Source organism: Meleagris gallopavo, chromosome 15 (assembly GCF_905368555.1).
Source record: "Meleagris gallopavo chromosome 15, MGAL_WU_HG_1.1, whole genome shotgun sequence".
Lineage (NCBI taxonomy): Eukaryota > Metazoa > Chordata > Aves > Galliformes > Phasianidae > Meleagris > Meleagris gallopavo.
Window position 1 is genome coordinate 7814178 of NC_139418.1, and position 12218 is coordinate 7826395.

The window sequence follows — 12218 nt, forward strand, 5'->3', positions numbered from 1 at the left end:
TAGACTTTCTTGCAATGTACATAGATCTTTATTTTTCGAAACAGCCAATACATTACAAGTTACTCAGCACAGGCAGAGACACTGAAACCACTAACCAAAATGGTCAATGGGAAAATGAACTCAGAGGCTACAAGAGCAGAGGAAGGAAATCAAAAACAGGTTCTTTCCCTGAGACAGCTCCTTTTCCAGAGAAATACTGATGTTACTGATGATGAACAATGCCATTTACTGTGTTTGCAGAAGCACTGCTGAGATTATTGACTTATTAAGCAGAAGCTGCCAAGTGATTCTTGACAGCTTTGCTGAATCCAGCCAGCCATTAGGCAGAGGTGACACTAAATAGTGTTAAGAATTGAATCCTTTTTTTTTTTTTTCGGTTGACCATTTTGGTTAGTGAGCTACTGAGCCCATTGACAAAGCTTTCTGAACACTGCTCGTGAGAAAAACTCAGTGCTGAGAAGTTCATTTTAAATTAAGAATATATTACTAAAGTACATTAAAGTATAGGAGAAAACAATGCTTCAGGGACAACCAGAAACAAAGAACACCCATGCAGCTGGTTCCGTATCACTCAACATATTTTGATGCCTTTTAATGAGGACAGATGAACTCTTCTCTAGCATTTATTTAAGAAATTGATATTTGGAGCTAATCCTAGGCAACCTGTTCTGCAGTCTTGAGTACCCAAGTCCAGACAGAACCTGTGTGAGCAGTTCCACAGAGGTATAAATCATAGGCCTGAAGCTCTCTTGGATGCATTTCTTCCAAAACTTTCAATGAGATCCTACTTTTTCACCCACCAGTGTTGACTTGGAGTTAACAGTAGAGGTGAACTGACACTGAGTTCTTTTGGAAATCCCTTTAAAAACAGGTCACTGAAGGACTGTCCCTAATGATGAACTGGAATTGGCACAAACCATCACTTACCATCTCTTTTCAAGCAGCTCGTGTTCTTCCCATCAGCACCTGTGACCAAAGCACCAGTAGTTGGTCTCTTCCTAAGTGCCGGGGATTTCCTACACTAGGATGTGTCTGGCTTCCTCTAATTAGAGCTGTTTCTGCCCACAGTTCTTTTGGATCCTAAAGGAAGATGAAGTGAAGCTATCACTGACTGTTTGGTGTGGAAGAAGCATTTCAGAGAACACAGACACCAAGGTGAAGAAGTCCGATATTCTCAGCATGCACAGTTTTCTTTTCCTACTGAGCAACAATTTTGTTCAAGGCAGGATTTGTTTGTTTACAGTAAATGTCTGTCACATAGCAACAGAAATATTACTAAATAATATATATAATGTTAAGCTCCTGGGTCTCGAAGCTTTGAATGAACAAAACTCACACATTCCTGATAAAAAATAATAATAAATAATGTCACTATAACTTTTTACATTAAAAATGTCTGTACATGACTACACAATATAACAAAGTACAATTTTATCTTCTAGGTTCAGGGTAACATCTCTGGGTTAGATCTTCAGCTAAGTAGGCATGTAGTCCTGATCCTACATATTTCCCACTGCAGGAAAATCATTTTTCCCAAGTTGTGATGTTCACAGTTTGCCTACCATTTATGTGCACATGTGAAAGCAGCTCACAGGGAACACAGCAACACATACATGCAGGAAGCAGCTTAGAACCGAGGTTTTGGCAAACAGCTGTGTGTACAGTGTTATCTTAATGTTTTGAAACTTCTTGCCCCAAGTGGAAGAGAACAGAAGGAAACACAAAAAATAAAGATGGAAAAGTAGGAGTCTGTCTTCCTACCGGAGATAGAAAAGATTCTTAGATGGTATATTTTTCAGGATGGCACTTAGTGACGTATTACAGACTGACAGTCCCTTGACCAACGTTTCTGCTTGCTGGCAGTGCCCAAAGTTTGCTCAGATGAGGGCAGTGCTGGCCGCATGCTGGGTGAGGCCTTAGAGCAGCAGCGTGTGGCTGGGCTCAGCAGTGGACTGCAACAGTGGTCCAGGACCTGCTGTTAGCTGGAGAATGTCTCTGTAGCCTCTCCAGCTTGCCAGGTACTATACACACCTCCTGAATCCTGCTCCAAGGAACCTGGCCAGGAAGCATGATAAAAGCATTTACAACAAAAGCTCTGCAAGGCAGGGTAAATCAGCAGCTTGTGCTGATCTTTCCCCATAACAATAGTCAAAAGGCAAACACTTCCCCTGTTTGGCTAAAGAAAACAGTGCTGTTTCTCTCCTGGCAGCATTCAGTCACCGGTGGGATAAAGCAATTGATCTCACATGATGCCAGGGCTTCAGAACTCTTTAGGATCAGGATAGCACAGGACAGAGTGATGGCTCGTACAGAGTTGGCATCTGGAAAGGAGTAACAGGAGTCCCTGTTCTAGGCAGATTGCATCTGTGGTGTTCCTTCACAGAAACCTGCTCACACCGAGGGCAGGCTCTAATGCAGTCATATGGCCACACCATACAGCACTCAGGGACCTTCCTTGGCTCCATGGATCCACACAGCGTGTGGCTGGGCCTTCATACAGGGTCAGTGCAGGCAGCCCCCGACAATGCAGATGAATGGGTGTTCATTCATCTGCTGTCTGGGAATCCTTTGGGTGTCCTAAAAGGAACCTCCTCCTCCAGCTGGGCTGTTTATCTTCTGGAACTGTGGCTAGAAACAGGACTCTTGGGATTCTGGGTCATTGTGGATGGGAAGCTTCTGATGTTCCTGATGATGCCCATTATGTAAAACAGCGTACCTGAGAGTGGGGAAACAAAGCTTCGTTAGTGCTAGATAAAAAGCACAAGCCCATGTACAATGAGCTCCTGAGAACGCAGAATCATATCTTCTAAATATTCGTATCAATTGACTTGGAATCATTTAACTGATTTAACTGAATTAACATTTAATTCCACTGAGTATACTCAGGACTTAAGCTCCTAAAGCATAGTGCTTACAGTGCTGCTGAGATGTCTGAAGTAGATGAGGTGAGAATCCTCCAAATGATGTATCCACCTGTTCCAGTAGATCAGCTATTGGGCTCAAGATAAAAGCCATGATATAGAATCCACTGCCTGTCCACATTTGTCCTAGTGAATATTGCTGGGGGAATTTTCCCTCTGACAACATACTAGATGCTGTTTTTCAACACTGTTAGGCTTGACTGACTTAATACAGGTTATTGTACATGCAGACCTATCCATTGAAACATCTTCCCACAGGACTCCATCACTTTGAATAACAACCATACAAGTTTCCCAGACCACGTTTGTTCTACCAACAAGATAGAGGCTTGATGTAAGAAACAAGAAGACAGTTTGCATCTGACACCGAACAGACACTCTGATTAGATGACCATGACGCATACAAGCCTTAATGCAAGTTTGATCTCCCATACCAAGTGAGCCACAGCACATGGAGTGGAGTGGTCCAGCAAACCCCAGAGACAGCAAAATCCCTGCTATGAACAGTGACGGGACAAGAGCCAGGAGAGCCCTCACTCTGAGAACAGGGCAGGTATATCGGCTTGCTCAGAAGCACAACAGACAGGCACTGAAAGCTGACTTCACAGAGGACAGCCAAAGAACCAAACCTGTGATTTTTTCTTCTGCAGGAATCAGAAAACAGTTGGGCAATTTATCAGGTGATGCCGTTTGTTACAAAGCTGATTAAGCTACAGAGGAGTCATTGAGGTGTCCCAGCATTTCTGTTGGCTCACAGGGTTTGCCTGAAGCTGCTGGCATTAGATCAGCACTTCCAGCTGTTTACCCTGTGGGGAAAGAGGAGCGGTAGGAGAGCAGGAAAGAGCATTTACAGGTGGGGTATGAAGGCTGTGCTGTGCATGATTTGGTAGCAGCATGTGATTCTGTACCAAAAACTTACCCACATCTCCAGGAAACTGCTAAAGGAGTCCTCTGCTGTCAGGATTTTGTGTGAGCAGTTTGTTTACACGTATGGTAGTTTCTCCCATCACATAAAAGTTAAAGCTGCCTGCCATATGGCACAGTTAGTGTCAGATAAAGGGCAGCTTTGTAACAGCCTTGCCTTGCTTTGTGCCACCACATCTCAACTGATCTGCGTTCTGAAAACACCATTATTTCTTCAGGCATCAGAATTGATGGGAAGCAAGTTTCAAAGAGAAAGCACAGCAGCAGCTGAGAATCACTTCTGTCTCACCTATATGAACACAGCCCATGTCTTAGCCTGCCCAGAAGCCGTGCACTGCAGGGTCTGTCTCCCCAACCAGAAAGCAATGCCTGGACCCTGTGCGTGTGGGCTAAATGCTGCCAGATTTGTCAGCTAGATCTGAGTAATGGATATGAAGATATAATCTGTGAGCAAGGAAAAAGAGAGATTTAAATGCATTAAATAAGTTATCTGCAGCAAATTAGTTGCTCAGCTTTTCTGCCTATAATGAGTTCCTAGATAAGATTTATATACACTGGTGTGCAAAGCAACCAGACTTGATTAAAGGCAGCATCCCACACTGCCCCTGCACCTGGTTGCTCCCAGAGCAAGGAGCAGCATCACTATCATGTCCCACTGTGCCACCTGCCAGCTTTGCTCGGATCTGAACACTGCCACCCAGCCACAGACCCCAGGGATCGAAAGGCACTGCTAGCCATACAAGGACTCCACAGCAGGCGTTTCTCATACTTGCCAAATGGTACTTTAATTGTGATGATGACCAATTTGGAGATAATTGCTTCTGTGTCTCTTGATGTTTCTGACAGTCCAATGGACTCTTTAATTAACTGCTTGGATCAGCTCTCAGCTCAGCAGTGGGGAGTTATGTGGTTTTACCCCCCGTAGGCCCACGACCAGAACGCAAAGCTCCAGCGTTGTTCTGGGAGCACAGCAAGAGCTGGGAAGGACGCACCGCCAGAACGCAGCGCACTCTGTGCTCTCTGCAGATCCAGCCCTCGCACCAACTTGCACAATTCCTTATGGAAGTGCAGCCAAAGGTGCTGTTTTTTAGCTTCCCCAGCTGTAATGAAGGAGTTGCCATCCCCACAGAGCCCTCCGGGCTACTGCAGAGCACAGAACTCTGGTAGGTAGCAGAACCAAAAGGGTAGTGCTGCTCATTAATAGTGAACTGATGACAAGGGACAAACACAGCCCTCCCCAGCTAGAGCTGACTCACTGAGGAGCTAAGGGTCTACTGCACCTCCTGCCCTTTGCCTGCCCGTGAACACTGGGCTTCATTTTGCCTCATCAGCCTCTGCCTCTTTAACCTTGGCCAGGAGAAATAATTTTGCTTCAAAAGCCATAATAATAGCACAGAAAAAATGGCAAAAATGAACGGCCCCAACTGCCCAAGCATGGCAAAGCGCTCAGCTGGCCTAAGGCAGATTAATGGGGGAAGCAGCTCTGTCACAGAGCACTGTAGGTGCACAGCTGTCCCCACTCTCTGCTTAGTGATCCTCTCCCAGTGCATCTGCTAACATGATTAATTGCTTCCATTTCTAAGCTGGCAGAAGGTGGTTCCTGCTGTTTGATGGGGACTCAGGTGAGCTGTTTGCATTGCTGGGATGGCTGGGGCGCAATTGCCACAGATTCTGGGGATGGTTAGAGAAAGCTGATGAGCACCAAGTTTCCCTGTATTTGTAAATCTTTTTGGTAACCTGTATATTGTAAATGCAGAATAAGTCTTTAAGCTCCTCCGTAAGGCAGGAAGCAGAGCTTCAGCTGTCAATTTCTTATCAACTGGAAAGAACTCACTGGCTTTTTGTTGAGAAGTGAAATAGATCTGTGCGTTTTGTGGCACTGAAAGGTCTTCTGAATTTGTGCTGGTTTCTCTGAGTTTGTCTTTTAAACAAATGCAATAAGCAATAATTCGTAAAAGTGACTGAGGAAAATTTTCACGCAAAGGCATTGCAGGCTGTTGTTCTTTGGGAAATGTCCTTCATTAGTGTTTTTAACACGTGTGTGCGTGTCAGTTGCTTGCATTCCAAATGGAACACTTCCATTTAAAGCAGGCATTAAATTTCAACAAAACAGAAATCACAAACAATCCTTATCCAGCCACATCTTCCTGCCAGCAGTGCTGTGGTCCAAATTAAAGCATGAATCTGTTGTGCTGAGTGCTGCCTAGCTTCTTCTGAAGACAACCCATTCCCTGTAAAAAATGTACAGTGGAGTTCATTTACAGCTAGGAGGCCGAACAGATCGGGGTGGTCGTTTAAGGGAGGTTGAGGTATCAGAGAAATGTGTGATTACAGAGACACGGATAGTTCAGAAATAATAAGTTGCAAGCTAAAATCAGAGTGCTGTAGGAAATGCTTTTCCCACTCCCCAGAAATTCTCCCAGACACATGCTGTTCCAGCCAAGCAGCCCTATGTGTTGGTTCCCACCAGAACCAGGGTTTCAAATGGAACTGCTTCTCTGAAGCCTTCACAGTCAGATCTCAGGAAAATGTTTTCTGAACAAGGAGAAAACATTAATGTTTCTGGTTGCTCTTAGTGAGCACAGCCACCTTTCCCACTGCTCTCCCATTCCTTGATCCCTCTCCTCTCTATCTTAGCCTCCACTAATTCATTGCCTGCAAAATTCTGATGACCACGTGCCGTGGCTGTGGGGGTACCAGTGCTGCCAATTGCTCTGACGCAGAAGGGCAAAGCTTTCAGCTGTAGGAGAGCTGTAAATGTTTCTGAGCAGACTTCCACTGAAGCAAATCGCCTGGTTGCAGTGGAGTGCCTGGAGGTAACCCAGGTAGGATGTGTTCACCAGGAGGAGTGAGGGCCAGGAATTAGAACTTGGGTAGGACCAGACCTGGGAAAATAGATGCTCCTCCAAGAAACCTTGACGTTGTGTCCTGCATTCATCCATATTCAGACCAGATCCTGAAATCTCAACGTGGGGGGAAAAAAAAAGGAGGGGCAGGAAATCTCAGAAATGAAATACTGCAAAGTAGGATAAAGAGCAAAGAAATGTCTGAGGATGCACTGAGTGCCTTGGAAGGCAGTGTGGTTAGGAAAAAAGGATTTCCAAAGAAGAAAGAAGCACTCCCAGCTCCATAAGGAAACCTCTAGTTAGTTGCAGGTGCACTCAGTGAGTGCTCATTAGGACCAGAGGGAGACAAAACATCACTAGGCAGGTATGGAAGATGGAAAACTGTCATAAGCTATGAAGACTTAGGTCTTGACTCAAGTCACTTTTAATTGTGGAAACTACTATTATTGAGCCTTATGTATTTGGATCAGTCTGGGCATAGGTGGAAGTGAGCATTAGCCCCACTGTAGTGGAATAGAGCCTCCAAAGAATTGAATCTTTTCTTAGACCTGAAAAATGTGGTTTCCAAATTCTCCTTTTTTTTCTTTGTCACAGCTGAAAATCCCTTTGATGCTTTGCCATTGACAGCACACAGCACCATTGCTCTAGCTTTATGCTCAATATGGTGCCCGTCTCTCAAAGCTCCATTTCTTTCAGGTGAACTTATAAAGTGTAAGTAACTCTTTTCAACATGAAATTGGGATCACAGTTAACAATCACTTGGCAGACTGGAGCAGGTTATTTTAATGAACACATCATTCTGAAATAAGCCTTCCACCATCTGTTCAGCTCTGTAATTATAAACGCAAACAATATAATTCATAAATGCACTAAAAACGTACGGGTAAAAGAGAACAGCTTAAGATGAGTGTTTATTAGTTCTTCCAGAAAGTGATGCATCTGCCTACTTGATTCCTGTTTCAGGAACAGGTAGATAACAGTCTTTTAACTCTGCACATTATGGCAGCCACTAACCCACAGTAAACAACTGATGGCAGAGGATGGCAATGCAGTTCAGTGCAGCTCATGGCTGGCATCATGATTTGCCATGCCTACACCAAAAATACCTAAGGAAGATGGTGCAGACCGTCCTGTGTCTCAGTGGATGAGGAGTAAACCTTGAACTCGTGTTTCAGAACAGCAGCACTGAATGTGTCTGTGGCATTGGAGTGCCATCCAGGGCTGCAGGAGCTGAGGATAAACAAAGGTGACTGTGCTATTTGCTCCCTGAAAAGATGCTTTCAGCAATTTGGAAAACTGGGAGATCCTGGGGAATAATCAGAAAGTTGGGAAGAGTGAGCATAAAATCCAACAGTCTCTGGGATTTGCTTTTTTAATCTGTGACATTTTTCATTTTGAAAAAGGCAAAAAATAGTCTTATTTTTTTCTTAAACCTGAAATACACTAGATGTCAGCATGAAATATGAACAAAATGCATTGTTTCACTTCCATTTTCTCTTGGAAAAAAAGAATATGTGATCCAAATGAAATGTATTTTCATGAAGCATCCAATTTCAGTACAGCAGCATATTTAATTTTTAAAAGGTCAGTGGAGAGTTGTCCTCTCGCAATGACCAGGTTCGTAGGCCTCATGAAATAAAACTTGCCATCTCTGGGCTGAGTGACTCATGCTTCCAGCCTCTAAATTGAACTTCCACATTTGACCATCAGTAGAAAATACACAGCGAGATAAGAACAACTCCCACACCCCCTCAACACGATTCCCGTGGTGAGAGGGAGCAGTAAATTACAGCTCATTCTGTCTTCTCATTGCTATGTATCAACACTGCAGAACAACATAAATTGATTCCATATTCAGTGCTGCAAAGCCAGCAATATATCTAACGCTTCCAGGATGAATAGCTCCTGTTGTTTCTCTGTGGGATTTTCATTTCTTCTTGCTCCTAAGATGAGCGTGATACTTGCAGGATTTCCTAACGGCTTACAGTACATCATTTCCTAAGCCTGTTCTGTGTCATCCTGATGCTGTGACTGATGTCCTGCAGCCCTGAGGACAGCCCGTCACCAAAGGGGGGTGAGCAAACGCAGTGGCTGTCTGTGTGCCCCTTTACAGCCAGGACCAGGAGAGGAAAATGAAGCCCACGCTCTGCAGTGAGCCTGGTAACATGAGGTTAACCTGCACCATGTTTCCCCTGCTCCGACCCTGGGCAGGGGCTGGTGAAGCCCAGCTGTCTCAAGCAGTATCCATCTATCCCCAAAGAGAATGTAGCCCTGAATTCTTAGGATGCCCAAGCCAAATCCAAAGGCATGGCTGACCTGTGCTAATCTTACTCATTACCTGATTTTTAAAAAACGAGGAGGAACAACTATTGGTTGTCTGCTGCTCCTTATGGTGATGCGGTCCTTTAGGAAAATACAGGTAAAATCCACGGGGATACCACCAAAAGAGTGCAGCTGAATAGTGAAAATCCAGATCTCAGGAAAACATTAGGATTGTTAAATTATTTAGATGGAGCTGACAGCACTGTTTATTTAAAGTCCTTTGTAGTCAAACATAAATACAAATTTATCTCTATCTCTTGACATGCATTTATTTTTTTCCATCTTGAGTAGTTGTGCTGAATATCTTAATTATCATTAAATCAAATAGTGCTGTTCAGACCTCGCGAGCTGGAATTAAGCGCTCATCATTCTCTACTAAACTTCAGTTAGAGGTTTTAAGAACAGCTGTCTGCAGCCCACATCATCCAGCCTTCAAGCACATTTTGTAAGGTTTCTGCATGCCTCCTCAGGTTTAAAATTAGCAGACAGTTCTCTAATTAAGCAAAGCCTTTGAGTGAGAGAAATATACAGCTGGAAAAAAAAAAAAGCTTTCTATCTGACAAGCCACAGAAAACAAAGGAAGCGTCAATCAATGCATTTGTTCCTCACCTTTCTCTTTCCTCTATTCCATCATTCCTGACGGATGCTTTCCTCGGCTGAGCCACCCCCTCTCACTCCTACGGAGCAGCCCGGGCTCCCACCTGCTCCCACCACCCACATTCCCATGATGTGTTCCCAGAGCACCTCAGTCCAACGGGTCCTGGTATTCCCACATAGCGTGTGTTGGCCATACAACCATGGGCACACAGACAGCACTTCATCTTGACGTTCAGAGAACCATACAATCGCATACGATGGCTTGGGGTGGAAGGGACTTAAGGATCACCCCTTCCCAGCCCTCTGCTGCAGGCAGGGTTGCCAATAGAAATGTTTCAAAATATTTTCTAGCAAAATACCCTCCCATTCATTTACTTTTGTGTTTACGGTAGAAGCATTTATTTTTTTTTGAGGAGGATGTTTAACTTCTTTTTGAAGTGTAGGCAAATAGTAAACCGAAATATGATTTTGAAATAAAATGTCAAAACACTTCAGGATCTTGTTTCCTTTTTCTCCTGCTGAAAACATTCACTAAATTTGACCCAACCAGTTTGTTTCCTTGGAACAGAAACTGTTCGTTACATCTTCCCTCCTTATTCTTTTTATTGCCAAGCTCTGTTAATGAATTTGGTCAATGAAAATTTATAGGAACTCATTTAAGTGACTTCAACTTCAACAGCTAATCCCAGCACACTGCCCCTCTGCTCCGCTGTTCCATGAATGGAGGAAAAGCATTTGGGCTCTCTGGTAGATTGCTGAACACAACCCTTCACTTGGCACAGGAAATAGATTGGAAAGAGATTGATTAATGAAGGCAACTAATTGGGAGCCTGGCCTGAGTCAGCCAAGGCATTCCACATAGATCAGCAAAGAAGCAAAGAATCAAATTCAATAAAAAATAAGGCTGAAGGAGCACATTTTTGTATGTCATTATCTCCAGCTATCCTCCACAGCCTTTTGCATGATGTCGTAAAGTCCCATTTTTGTACAGAATGATAATACCTTCTTTGGAAGATCATTACGGTATTGATAGGTATCAGAAGTTAAAACCAGGGGGATGACAACAGGTATGTTAATGTTAACCCAACAGCTTCTTATAAGAATGGAGATCTACCACATACTTCAGAGACCTGTTTGAAGCGATTGCTCACAGGAAGTTACTCAGGACAGCCCCAGGCTCAGAGGTGGCTTCCAAAGATTCCTGTGGCAAGCTAAGCAACTTCTCTGAGCCTCCTTTCACCATGGAAAGAGGCAAGAATACTTCCCCTGTATGCTGGTTCTTTAGATTTCACCTTTCCTCTGGTTCTTTTCACCTGGGTTTGTCGTTCCTTTTTTTTTTCAAGATGGGATGAGAGGGAATGGCCTCCTGTTGTGCCAGGGGAGGTTCAGGTTTGTTATTAGGAAAGATTTCTTCTCAGGAAGGATGGTGATGCACTGGCACAGCTGCCCAGGGAGGTGCAGTCACTGTCCCTGGGGTGTTCCAGAAATGTGGAGATGTGGTACTTGGGGACATGGTTATTGGCAATATTGGTGGTTGGTGGGCAGTTGGACCCATTGATATTAGAAGTCTTTTCCAACCTCAGTGATTCTATGAAACCAAGAAATAAAGAAGCTGAGAAGGAAGTTTCTGTTCCCCATGCAGACGCTGAACTTGTTGCTGTGCCCCTGTGCTCCTGCCTAATTGCTTTTTCCCTTTCATGCACAAGCAGATGCCTGTGCCTTCCAGAGCTGTCAAACACGGCAGCTTTCAAACCACAAAGCTCACTTTCAAAATAATTAGCCTCATTATACCGTTAGCAGCTCTGATCCTGCCAGAACTGTGCTCCCCACCACTTCCCACCTGCACCTCACGCTCCCCTCACTAGGAAGATCTGCAGACTGTGTTTCACCTCCCCTAGGTGTGAGGGGAAGAACCTCCCGCTCATGTTTCTGTCTTTCAGATACATGACCTGAATGATGTTTATCAATTTCCCTATTTTCCATCGCAGGACATTCAGCTCAACTTTAACAGAATGCCCTGGAGAAAACAAGCAAGAAAATGAGAGAGGCCACCCAATGCCATGCTGCAGAAGGTGGGCAATTTCCTCCTCACATTAACTGTGTATTTTCCTTTCATTAATGTTAAGTTTGGCACTACATTACATATTGTAATCACCTGTCAATTTTGGCCTACACTTCATTTTTGCACCATCACTAATGCAACATTCATGAGAGGCACAAATGTGATAATTAGAATAGTTGGAAGTGCTCACTTATGTTAAAAATATATACGTAACATCACATTAAGAGCAGCTTATAGCTGCCTACAGATAGGAGAGCTCACAACAGTTTTCTGGTTTTTAAGTAAGGTGTTTCAATTACAGAAGTACAAGAAAGGATCTATTAAGAAAAAATTCAAATAGATTATAACGATTTTTTAAATGGAGATCTCATAACTGTGAAAATTGGATTTTTCATCAGCTGAAGAGAAACAAGCCATTTGTCTAAACTGAAAGTGAGGCAGAAGAAACTGGAGCTGTTTCCTTGTGCAATGGAAGCATCACCATTTTCAAGAGTACTGCAGACCAGCGGCCATGAGCCCCAGCACTGGCCTGCAGCTGGATTTTTT

The 12218-nt window shown here is 43.9% G+C and overlaps 1 protein-coding gene across 1 annotated transcript in view; it reads right to left on the minus strand.

Annotated features, from left to right (window-relative positions):
* HTR4 (5-hydroxytryptamine receptor 4) overlaps positions 1-12218 on the minus strand; it is a 101218-nt gene continuing 89000 nt past the window's right edge. The window contains exon 7 of the mRNA XM_010718917.4: positions 1-2716. Within this exon, the coding sequence (XP_010717219.1) occupies positions 2629-2716 (88 nt within the window). The 3' untranslated portion in view covers positions 1-2628. The remainder of the gene's footprint in view (positions 2717-12218) is intronic.